At 36.4% G+C, this 13,089-nt stretch overlaps 2 protein-coding genes across 2 annotated transcripts in view; one reads left to right on the top strand and one right to left on the bottom strand.

The window, feature by feature from the left end:
• LOC115265162 (electron transfer flavoprotein beta subunit lysine methyltransferase) overlaps positions 1-12,350 on the bottom strand; it is a 127,246-nt gene extending 114,896 nt beyond the window's left edge. The window contains exon 1 of the mRNA XM_062848680.1: positions 12,240-12,350. The gene's annotated coding sequence lies outside the window, so the exon portion shown is untranslated. The remainder of the gene's footprint in view (positions 1-12,239) is intronic.
• Positions 10,670-12,212, top strand: LOC115261964 (growth arrest and DNA damage-inducible protein GADD45 alpha). Its single transcript, XM_029863891.2, has one exon. It carries the CDS (start codon positions 11,289-11,291, stop codon positions 11,760-11,762), a length of 474 nt encoding a protein of 157 aa, XP_029719751.1. The 5' UTR covers positions 10,670-11,288; the 3' UTR covers positions 11,763-12,212.
• Positions 12,351-13,089: the final 739 nt, after the last annotated feature.

Raw genomic sequence — 13,089 nt, 5'->3', positions numbered from 1 at the left:
TCGTCGCATTTAACGGAATCCCCAAACATAATCTTCTTCAGAATCTCCCGTTTTCAAGGAAGCATTATCCTCATTTCATATTCCAAGTACGTTCTAAACAAACGGGGCGCGGCTAAACAAATTCCCCGAACGCAACCTAGGAGAAGCGAAAATTCCACCGCCATCAGATTCACTCTCAGCTCAACGAGGAATTCCCAACCGTTTTGTTGTTATTATTCATACAAGCCATCAGAGTGTTCGCACATGTAGGGGAACGTGGCCCAAAATGCACAAGTGGGAAAAAAATGCTACATTGCAAAACAAATCATTCCTGAATGTGATGTGATCCGATGATTTTGTTATCAGCCATGTGTTTCCAAAGAAAATTGAGAAACACATGGAGGCGCATAGTTGTTGATTCCTATGCTGCCCATGTTAAGTGGCAGATGCACCACTTCCGTTTTACGAATCAACTTCTAAAAACGCTAAAAGTCGATGAAAATGCACAGAACCAAGATTTTTTTCGCTGAAACATCGAGCAAATATTAATTAGTTGCTATTAACACTTTGAATGTATGACAATGAGACTATATCTATCGGCAAAATGTTATTGCGACCATAAAAAATTACAAATGCTCCATAGAAAATCAAAAAGCACTCCCTAAAGAATGAACATATGTTCCATGAAAATGTGCAATGTTACCCATACATAATTGAAAACGTTCCATACTTTATAGAAAATGTATCGGTGAAACATGAAATTTGCTCATTAAAAGTGCAATTTTGTACCAATAAATAATACTGAAATGCTCCATACTAAAACACAAATGCTCCATAATAAAATGCAAATGCTCCATAGAAAATTAAAATTGTACCCATAGTAAATTGAATATTGCTCCATAGAAAAATTAAATTGCACCATAAAAAATTGAAATTGCACCATAGAAAATAGATTAATGCTCCATAAGTATCAACAAACGCACCATATAAAATATGATTTGCTCCATAAAAAATTGAAAATTCTCCATAACTTTAAACATCTGCACCACTAAAGTAGTGCTACGTAAAGCAGTTCACCACTGCCGAATTTAAATTACGACAATATGCTATCTATGGAGAATTTTCAATTTTTCATGGAGCAATTCATATTTTGTATGATGCAATTTGATAATACTTATGGATCATTTATCTATTTTCTATGGTGCAATTTCAACTTTTTATGGAGCAATTTAATTTTTCTATGGAACAATATTCAATTTACTATGGGTACAATATTAATTTTCCATGGAGCATTTGCATTTTATTATGGAGCATTTGTGTTTTAGTATGGAGCATTTCAGTATTATTTATTGGTACAAAATTGCACTTTTAATGAGAAAATTTTATGTTTTACCGGTACATTTTCTATAAAGTATGGGACGTTTTCAATTATTTATGGGTAACATTGTACATTTTCATGGAACATATGTTTTTTGTCTATGGAGCGCTTTTTGATTTTCTATGGAGCGTTTCTGTTTGTTTATGGGTGCAATAAATAGGCTGCCATATCTATCAGTAAAAACGACGAAAGTTTGGAAAAATGGCATCTTACCACACCTTACCCTACCCTAGATAGTTTGCTGATCGTATTGCTTGTAGCTACCGCGGACAACCGCCGCCGCCATTATCTTATCAAGGTGCGAGAGGGTGGAACGGACTCACCCGGTGTCGTATTATAGGTTCCGCGATGCGGCGCGGCGTCTTTTCCGCGCTTCCGAGCAAGGGGGTAGACAGACTACGGGCGCGTGAAGCAAAATAAAAACACGTTTTTGCAGGTTTGTATAGGTAAATACCTGAATCATAGCATCGCATCGGGCGGGTGCTGGTTGGCTATATTTAGGATGATCGGGGGTGGTATCGCGGCGTATGGCGAGTAAGTGACGCGCGGTTCGTCGCAGTCACGAGTTTTGTTTTTACTGCTATACGGTCGAACTGCTGCTGGTTGGTTGCGGTGTATAGTAGGTATCTATCTGACGGGTTGTCGGCGGAGGTAGTTATGACTAGCTATAGGACACCATCAGGAGACCATCTACACACAGCGTATTGTTTGACGTGGAGGTCAGTTTCATCAACTCACATGGCAGTTGGTTTGGGTGGAAATGAAAGAGTTGCATGATTTCCGTCACGTGCGAATACTCACTACTTTTACGGCATTTAGAAAGGTCGTGCTCATAGTGTTATGGAAAACTAGTGTGTCTGAACCTTGGTTGACTGTGAGTTTATTAGTAAGTTCGAGTACTGAGCATGCGTGCTACACCAAAGTGCATATACTGGATTATCTCTGTACTGTACTTAGCTGATACATTTACGATTTACACGTGACAATGAACAAATACACAACTTTGGTAGTGCTCATAAAACTCAGCGCTGAGTAGCAGTTTATATCCCATTTGCGACGCAACGTCACAAAAAAGAATAACAAGTTTAATGAACGGCTCCCACATACATTTGCTCATCTGAAATAACAGTCATTGCGACAGCAAACAGAAATAAGTTTTTATAACATTTCAGGCCAAACATGTCTAAAGGTCCAATCTGCAGAAGAGAGGCTCTCTTTGGTTTCTCTCTCTTTCGTTAATATCTCAGCTGTTTATTTGTATTTTGATTGCCTTCTTGCATTGAACGATGGTCAAAACAATCGTCTTTTGGTTTGTACTGCAAAAATAGTTGAAAAGTGTACCATTACATTCCAATAATTGAAAGAGAAAGTTAACAAAGAGAGCCTCTCAAATGCAGATAGGACCTATTGAAATGTTTGGCCTGATTTCTTTAAAGTTTGGTTTGTTCTTGTTATCTTCGGGTTTCAATTTGATAATCCATTGGATACAAAATTTAAATTTCCCTGCTTTTTCACACAAGATCAAGCTGTTTTTTTCTGGACTTCTAGTCGAGTCACGTCTAGTCGAGTCTCCTATTAGACACTGCCACCCACTATAAGCCCACCGCAATTTCTGAGATGTCTTGCATCCAATCGTTGTGTGTTATGATTTTTTTGAAGTTCGAAAATAGTCTAAAAACACAAAATTGATTTGATGCAACTCTTAATTTTGATGGATTTGGCTGAAATTTTGACCAGTTACTCCTTTTTAGATGCCAATCAAAATATGATGGTGGACTTGAGAATCAGAGAACATTTTTGAAAAAGGGGACAGGCCTAATATATAATGATTTACTAGCCTTAAACATCAATAAACAGTAACCATCTTGAATTTTGGAACGCCATCTTGGATATTCCGGTCGCCATTTCGGATTCCGAAGTCGGAACACCTTCTACATATTAAATAAACTCAAATTTCTTCATTTTGGAGCCTAAATATGCAATAAACAGCCACTATCTTGAATTTTGAGACGCCATCTTGGATATTTTGGTCGCCATTTTTGAGTCCAGACATCTTTTTTATGCCAAATATACTAATATTGCATGATTGTTGGGTCTAAAACACCATTAAACAGCCGCCATCTTGAATTTGCAGCCTCCTTATTGGATATTCAGGATGCCATTTTTGGACTCCGGACATCTTTCATATACAAAATATACCCATATTGCAAGGTTTTTGGGCCTAATACTCCATTAAACAGCAACCATGTTGAATTTGAAGCCGCCATCTTGAAAAAAAAAAGGCTGCCATCATAAATTATGGGCCAACATCGTGGAATTTCTCTCCCGTGTGCAGCATAGTTGTCCCATGTTAATGGGAATTTCCATAGAAAATGAATGGGACAACTATGCTGCACACGGCATTTCTGGTCTCCAGTTCTGATTTCCGCACAAAATTCGTCAACGGGTACAAAAATCGCCGCAGTTTGATGTGTCGTATGATGGGGCTTGATTCAGTTTTATATATTTACGGCCAGTTCTACCGGTGCTGGTCCGGATCACTGAAAAAGGTATTACTCAGGATCGCCATAACCGATCCGAATTTTTTTAAAAGCATACAATGCGGTAAAATTGCGGTTAGAATCGTGCTAAAATCCAAAAAAATCGGCCATTGGGAAGTGCCTTAAAAGTGAGTGAACTTTTTTGCACACAGCCATACATACATACACACATACAGATATCATCTCACTTCGACGAAATGAGTGAACATATAGCCTTTCAGTACACTTTGGTGTACGAGAAAGGCAAAACAATTACCACGCCGAGGTATGGCAGACATCGGTTTCATTATGGATTATCATATTTCCAAGTGTTCCGTCGTAAATTGCCTTGTAATTGTTTGCATCAGCGTAATAGTGAGTTCAAGAGCACACGCCAATCTGAAACCGTTTTATCTACTGATACGCCAACTGCTCCAATCAGTTATAGTACGCTTTGGTCAAAGGTAAGAATGATGGAATATCAATCGAATGTTGTAATGAAGCATAAGGATCGATTTCCATGAGAATTTTCACGAAATATAATAGTTGAACAACATCACGTAGTAATTGCAAATGCCTATCAACACTCCCGACAAACTCGCAAAATGTGAGTTCTTCCTTCAGGAGGGAAGTAAAGCGTGGGTCCCGAGATGAACTAGCCTAGGGCTAAAAACCTCGTTAATACAGATAATAAAAAAATGCCTATCAAAAAACGTTACCTGAGGCTCTAATACCTTGATCATTGAGGAGCCCAGATGCAAAGGGGTGTAAGTCGGTTTTGAACTGAGTATACCAAAAAAAAATCTTCAGATTCCAAGCTTTCAGGAACCTTTTCCAGATTATTTTTACGATGGTTAGAAAAATTCAATAAATCGGAAAAATGTGAAGCGGATCTGGTTGGATAGTTAGAACACTTGACTATCACGCCGAGGACCTGGGATCGAGTCCCACTCCCGACAAACTCACAAATTGTGAGTTCTTCCTTCGGAAGGGAAGTAAAGCGTGGGTCCCGAGATGAACTAGCCCAGGGCTAAAAATCTCGTTAATACAGATAAAAAAAAAAAAAATCGGAGAAAAATGGGTGGATTTTGAAACAGTTTATAATTGCGGAATGATCTGTGCAACTGTGTGCTCCTAGAACACTAAACTAAGAAGCAGGCTCCGTGCTAACCGGACTTTGCGCAACCAGTTCTACAATTCTTTTTGATAATATGTCAAAGATTCCTTATCAATTCTTTTTTACTATTTATTCAATGGCTCAAACAATTTTTCCAGGAAATCTTTCCGAAAACTGTATGGGATTTTTTCTGATTCTTCCTTCAGGGGTATCTCCAGCTGTTATTCCAATAATTCCTTCAGAATAAGAATCCCAGGAAATTTATTGGATTTCTTATAAAAATTCAAAATTAAAGAGATTTCTTCTGAAATTCCTATACGGATTTCCAGGAACTCATTCAGAAACTCTTCCATCATTTTAGGAAATACTTGAAGAGTTCGTCCAGAAGGTGTTTCTTTAGGTACTCTTCTAGATATTATTCCTCGAGTGATTGCGCCGTTGTATTTTGTACAACACGTTGAAAAAATCTCGCTTTCTGTATTCAACGTTATTGTGGTGCTCACGAGTTTTTGTCCAGGAGTTCCTCAAAGAATTTCTTTTTGGAGTTTCCAACGTTAGCTCCAGGAATTTTTAGAGAACTTCTAGAAACATTTAGAAATTCCATCAGGGATTCATAAAAAAATTCTTCAGTATTTTTTTTTGTAATATCTTGGACGAACTTCTGAAAAAATTACAGCAGAAATATGTGATCAGACCGGGGAAGTTTTTAGGCTTCGCTGTCACCAAGCGCAATCAAACGACTATATATCGCTCTATATCCAACGTTTCGGTGTTTATTACACCTACTTCAAACTCTACAGCGATCTTCAAAGACATTCCTGATGAAACTGCAAGAACAATTTCTTTAAAAAATAATCCTTGTAGGAGATTTTGCAGAAATCACTGCAGTCATAACACAATCATGGGTCACCCACAATTAAAGTCATTTCCATTTAAATAGCATGATAAATAGACTAACAATTGTGTCAGAGTGACCCACAACTATGCAATGACTGTACTGCACTGAATTCGTCAAAGAGTTTTTTAAAAGCCCTGAGAAGAGTTCCCGAAGCAATCCCTAAAGGATTCGTAAAGAATTTTTTGGATAAAACTCTGAAAACTCCATGGAAGAACTTTGGAAGTAATTTCTTTTTGAACTTCCTGCATAAATTCCTGAAATATTTAAGAAATCTCTAGAGATAAAAAACATTTTCTTAAAGGAATTTTAGAAGGAATCTCAGCAGGAACTTCCGAGAGATACCCTCAAGAAGAAATCATCAGTAGAATCCCAGTAGAAATCTTAGGAAGAGATTTTTGACTAAATCTCTGGAAGGATATCAGAAGAATTCCCATAGAAATTATTGAAGGAATCCATGGAGAAATATCTGAAGAAACTCATCGAGATACTCTTCATGGCATTCCTAAAAAGCAAAATGTTTAGAGATTTTAGGAAGATTCCTTGAGATATCTTTGATTAAAATTTTTGCACGATTTTCTGAAAACATTGCTGGAGAAATATGTAGATGAATTTGTAGAAATGCATAGATAAACATCTACATAGATCCCTAGAAAAAATATGGAGATATTTCTAGAGGAATTACCGTTCAAATTCTTGATAATATTTTGAAATACATTTTGGACGAATTATTGGAGTTATCCTTGCGGTAAATGTCGGATAAATTTCTGCGATAATATATGGAAGAAATCTTGAATTAATCTCTGTATGACCTCCTGCAGAAGTTTGTGGAAGAATTTCTACCTGACTCACTGAAAATAAAATCTATGAAGGAATTCCTGCAGTATTTTCTGGACCCTTGAAGAAATTTCTGGACACTTTCATATGATTTGTCGAATCCCTATAGCAATTACTAAACAAATCTCTGGTAGATTGAAGAAAGACCTTAGAGAATTTCTGAATGAAAAACCATTGAAAATTCTGAAGGATTTCCTGGAAAAATTAAATTGTTTTTTTAAACGAATTTAGAAGAAGTTCCTTAGAAGTTCCTGGTGAAGCTTCAGAAAGAAACCATAGAAGTTTACCTAAAAGAATTCCTGGCGAAATTCATCAGGGATTTTTTTCGAAGGAAGCCCTGGAGAAATTTTTATAAGAACCCCTGTTAAAAAATCGCTGGAAAAGTTTCTAAAATAATCCTTGATAGATTTGAAGACCGAATTCCTAGAGTTATAACTGAAGAAATCCGTGGATAAATTTTGGAATCCTTGGACGAATACGTAGAGGAATCTCCAAAGGATTTTTTGTGGGTATCTCCTGAATTAATTTCTAAAGGAATCTTTGTAAAAATTTCTGCAGGTGTCTGTGGAAGATTTTCTCAAGTTAATCTTGGATTTCGTTATTGAATCGCTACAAATTTTTTTAACCCTTTAATACTCAAATTTTCAATTTTGATCTAAATATCATTTTTCGTAATCTAAAATCGATTTTACCATGTTCTGGAAGATGATTCTTTTTAATTCTCAATTTTGTGAATTTTGGTTTTTTATTTTTCTAATTTTTATTTTTAAACATCTCTATACTATTATATTTTTCCTGGAAGTCTATTTGGCATACCAATTTTTTAAGAGGAAAACATTTTTAAATTTTATGAATATTGTTAAAATATTTTTATTTTTTTTACCGAAAATTTTATATTCCATGTAGCTTTCAGTAAAATCATTTTAGTGTGTATTCAACTGCCTTGAACTCTATTACTACAATAGAATGATGGAGAAAAAATTAAAAAAAAAACATTAATTGTTCCGATGAAATACAAAAGAAACAATAAGATCTGAAGGGTGATCAAAACATCAATTTTTAAATTATTTTTCAAAAAAATGTTATAACACTTTAAAAGACACCAAAAACCATTTTCAGATACACAGAACAGTCCTAAATATCAGCTAAAAATATAAAAGTTTTGATTGTCTAGGCAAGAAAAAATACAAAAATGCTAAAAATGTACCCCGTCTAAAGGGGTATAGTTTGAGCATTGCGGGTCGGGTATTAGAGGGATAAGAAATCCGTGGATGATTTCTAGAAAGAATTCTCGTACGGATTCCTGAAAATGCTATTGAGTTATTTTTGAGGAAACTAATAAAAGCTTTACAAGTGGATTTTTAGGAGAAAGCTCTGGAAGATCCTTTAACGACAATTTCTAAGGAAATTCATGAGCAAATTCTGAAACGATCCAGGGAAAATGTTTTGTAGGACTTTCAAAAAAAAAATCCAGTGAAGATTTTCCGAAAGGAATTCACGTAGGATTTTCTTATGGAATCCATAGAGCAATATCGGAAGGAATCTCGGGAAGGTTTAATAAAAAAGTTCCTAGATTAATTTCTGAGGTAATTTCTATAAAAAAAACTGTAGAAAAAACTAAAGGAAACTTATAATTTTTTAAAACTAAAAGAAACAATTTAGTTTCTGTATTTTTTTTCATGTCAAAATTTCTTTAAAAAATCCTGGAAGATTATCTGAAAAAAAAACGTTGGAGGAGTTTCTGAAACACCTGTATGATTTTTGTAGATATACCTACACTCCCGATCAAAAGTTTTGGGTCACCCCCTCAAAAACATGTCATTTTTTAGGCCCATATCTCCGCCAATTGGCGCCCGATTTCAAAACCCTAGGTTTCATTCAAAAGATAATAAGTCAAAGAAACTTTTAACATGATTTAAAAGAAACTTTTTCAAAAAAATTTGTATGTAAACTTAACCCAAAGTTGCCAAATTAAAAAAAAAACGAATATAAACTTACGGCAGTGTCGCTGGAAATTGGGTCGACCAAATTTTAAGGTGAGAGCGGTAATATAACCTATTGTCTATTAGCTTACAACTGCTTATTACCGAACTTGGCTAAAAAAGCTAGGAAAAAAGTTATTAGGTAAATTAACTCCTAATGTCATCGACCAAAAGTTTGGGGTCACCCCTCAATATGATGTATCAGCCAAAAGTTTGGGGTCACTTTCGTAAAACATGAAAAAGTGATTAGGTGATATCTTCGTCATCTATAGTTCAATTTTAAATCTTTTTGGCTCATTTCAAAGATAATTAACTAAATTTACGTTTGATGATTTTAAATTAACATATTTAACGATTTTTGTACATAAAAATGTTATGTAAAGTTAACACATTTAAAAAAATGAGGCAACTTTACGTTAAGTTTTAGTATGTAAATTTCAACAAATATGTATGGTTAGATGTCTATGCAGTAAGTACCAATCATTATGTTTCAAATAAGCCAAGAAGAATTAAAATTGGATGAAAGATGACAAAGATATCTTCAAATCAATTTACCATGTTTTACTAAAGTGACCCCAAACTTTTGGCCGATGACGTCAAGGGTTAATTAACTTAACAACTTTTTTTTCTAGATTTTTTAGCTAAGTTCTGTAAAAGCACTTGAAAGCCAATAGCTCTCATCTTAAAATTTGGTCGACCCAATTTCCAGCGACACTGTCGTAAGTTTAAATTCATTTTTTAGAAAATTTGGCAACTTTGGGTTAAGTTTACATACATTTTTTTTTTAAGTTTCTATTAAATCATGTTCAAAGTTTCTTTGACTTATTATCTTTTGAATGAAACCTAGGATTTTGAAATCGGACGCAAACCCATATCTCTATGGGCTTAATAAAATGACATGTTTTTGAGGGGGTGGCCCCAAACTTTTGATCGGAAGTGTATATGCATCTCATGAGAAACTGAAATAAAAAATTCTGGGAAAGTTCTTTGATAGATTTTTTGGAAATCCAGTTGAGAAATATCAGGAGAAATTTGTGGGGCTATCCTTGATTATACTCCTGTTGCAGTTGGAAATGATTTTTTTTTTCAATTTTTTGACAAAAGTCTATTGTCTCTCCATTGTCAAATTCCTTTGCGTCAACGTCCATCTATATCAAATATAAAACTTGAACATTTTATCATGTTTTTTTTTTTAGAGACGAACCAGCCAAGGGCTGCAAGTCTCTTAAATAAAGACAAATCAATCAATCAATGTTATTTTTATTTTCGATACCTTTTCATTTTGTTTTTATTTAGTTCAATAACTCGATATTTTTTTAGTTATTTTTGGACTTCCTGTATTTGAAACAAAGGTGCTTAGTTTGTTCTAATAATATCAAAAAATATAATCATGTAGTTACTTCCAGTACAAAACAAGTTATTATTTTGTTTGTGGTTTAGCTCTTATTTCCTATACACCAAACACAAATGCTGCCATTCAACTTTTGAATTTCAATGGCATCTATCTTCTGTTGATATTTTTCCCGGGTTGTCCCACTCGAACTCTTGCCCTACATTACTATATCAATTTGTTTTATGATAGAGTTGAACATGTTTTCCATAAAATATATGATAACATTTCCCAGTACGAAGATGAAATTCCAAACAAACCTTCGCCACATTCGTTTGAAATCGTAAATTGCATCATTTTTTCGCGCCAAGCCATACCAACAGCACACGCCTCCCTTGATTGGCCCACAAAAGAAGCGCCATATCATTCCACCACCAGTGCAGTACCGCTGTGAACCGACGCGACGCCGAGATTACCCTGTCTCATTCAAATACTTTCAACCTCACCGCCGCCGCCGCCACGCTGTAAATGGGTGATTTGTATGCAGGTGACGCGGAGGCAGCCGACCGACACTGAACACCGCACTCCTTATCAAACTCACCTGCATGCGAAATCGGAACGCTTTCATGCGAAATGTTTGTGGAGGCACTTAGCTAGCGCATGCCGCTTCCAACAAAGAGGGTGAAAAATGAACACACGCGTGGCGTCGTCGGCCGTCGCGGCGCTCCGAGTGAATGAATTTCCACGGGCAGCAGGCGCGTGATGATTTTGCAAATTTCCCTTCGTTCACGGACAGCGACAGGTTCTATCGTGAAGCATCGTGTGTTGGGGCTGCTCAATGGCAATCAACTAGCGGAGGCGACGTCGCGATGGGTGGCGCCGATGTATGGGACGGTGTTTGCAAGGGGGCCCAACTTGGGGGTGTGGAGGAGAGCTCGGTTATAAGTATAACTACCCCACGAGTGAACCGAGCGGTACTATTCAGTGAGAAACACTCGAACCGTGAACATTAACCAGTACGCGCGACAAACTACGGATACTCCTCCAGCTAGAAGTTATTTCACAACGTCGCTTAATAGTTTGTGTTTGGTGAAAGAAGAAAGTTTGCTAAAAGTGTCTGCCTGTTACGGATATTCAAGTGCAAGACAGAGTTTGGAAAACACAACGACACCTTTTCGCAAGGTGCAATCGCTTCCGGAATCGTCCACCCTGGCTAAGTCTCACTACGAAACATACTACGGACAATCGAAAATGGTGATTGCTAAGGGATCAGTATCGCTCAAGATGACCATCAAAGCTGGCTTCAAAACGGTCGGAATCGGGCAGAACGCCCGATCGACTCTGGTGCAGGCCCACAAGGAAGCCCGAGTCGTGGTGGGAATCTCCAACGCCATCCGAAGCCTCTCGGAAAACCCGGACAACTTCCTGTTCTGCTTCGTTGCTGCACCTAAACACCAGGACAGCACAGCTCACATGCAGGAGGTTCTATTGGAGGCGTTCTGCTTGGAGAACGATATCTACATCATCAAAGTCGACAGTGCGGAAAAGCTCAGCCGATTACTGGGCTCGTCAGACTTGGCTGGCTGCGCCTTGGTCAGCAAACGCCCATCAAGCAGCGATTCAGAAGAGGAGGAATTCTCCCGCAGCGAAAACATCCTCATCGACCACTGTGAGCTGTATTGGGATGAACCTGTGAAACCTGTTATCAAATTACCAGAGAAGTGAACGCAACGTGACAGACGCCTACTATTTGAACAGCGATAAGCAGTTTTTCTATGAATGTGAAACTATAGAAGGGAAGCACTTTCATTGCTTGTGATAACAGAGCAAAGTGTGCTACCCCTAAGTAGAGTATAAAGAAAGCCGGATGTCGGAAATACGATGGCATCGGGTATCCAGTGTACAGTTGAGGACAGATGTTCTATATAAGCAGTGATATGGCGGTATATAAGATAGGCACCTGAAGGTGCGATATTCATAGCCTTGATAGTGATTGACGAAGATCAATCAGCCAATACATTCAGAACACTGTCAGTGATTTACTTCTATGTATTATCTACTACTACTGATATAATGAGTTTAGTTAATCTCATTAAGTTCTAATCAAAAGTTATCGTACGATTTTTGCGTACAAAGAGCATAATATAAACTATGATTGAAACTATAAAAAAACAAGATCCTAATTATTTCATATCACAATACCTTGGTGAGAACCTTGAAAGAGTTCAATTTACGGTTAACAGAAGATTACACAAACAAGCGAAAATCACTAACTCAACTGACATTCAACACCAACGCAATGGTACTGTCATGTGAAAAGAACCGTCCCTGTTGTGTGTTTTTGACGGCATCGCCTTGTGTGTCTTTTCGCTGTATGGGTATTCATTATAGCCATTCTAGCATGTGTCAAGATAGTATGAAAACAGAATGGTTTGAGTCCTCGGTAAGTGCCATAAAAACAGTTTGCATTGGAAAAAGTTTTGACAAATTGGAAACATTTCGAATAATAACGTGTTCAACATTTTGTTAAAAAATTCCCAGATGCCTAGCGCATAGAAAATTTTTGATCCAGTTATACAGTATGACCCATAAAAAAAATGCGAAATTCCATTTTTTGCGGTATTTGATGATTTTTAATGAAATAGTCCTAATGAATCAAGCTTTTTTGGATTAGGATACAATAAGAGGTCATTGTCATACAGGATCTCTAATTTTTTTGTCAAAATATTCATTGGTTACGTATATGGGATACCTTCTAATTGTTAACAATTTCTAAATAAAATCAAGTTTTCCTCTAATTTTCAGAGCAAAATGAACTAAGATTAAAGCTTTTAAACACATGAAAACCATGAAGAAATATGTACTCTTTAATACGCCCATGTTTGAACAATATTTTAAAAATAATTTCAAATGTTTAGGAAACAAAAACTAAAAAAGGTGCTACATATTAAAAACCGTATTTAAGATAAATTAATAAAAAACTTAGCACTGTTTGAACATTTTTCAAAACAATTTTTTGTCGATGAAGGCATATAAACCTACCTATATGATA

The sequence above is a fragment of the Aedes albopictus genome, chromosome 2, assembly GCF_035046485.1.
Source record: "Aedes albopictus strain Foshan chromosome 2, AalbF5, whole genome shotgun sequence".
Lineage (NCBI taxonomy): Eukaryota > Metazoa > Arthropoda > Insecta > Diptera > Culicidae > Aedes > Aedes albopictus.
The sequence above is the reverse complement of the archived record's forward strand: the minus strand, read 5'-3'. Positions and strand labels throughout refer to the sequence as shown.

Coding starts and splice junctions, on each gene's coding strand:
- LOC115261964 (XM_029863891.2), top strand. CDS start 11,289: ATGGTGATTGCTAAGGGATCAGTATCGCTCAAGATGACCATCAAAGCT.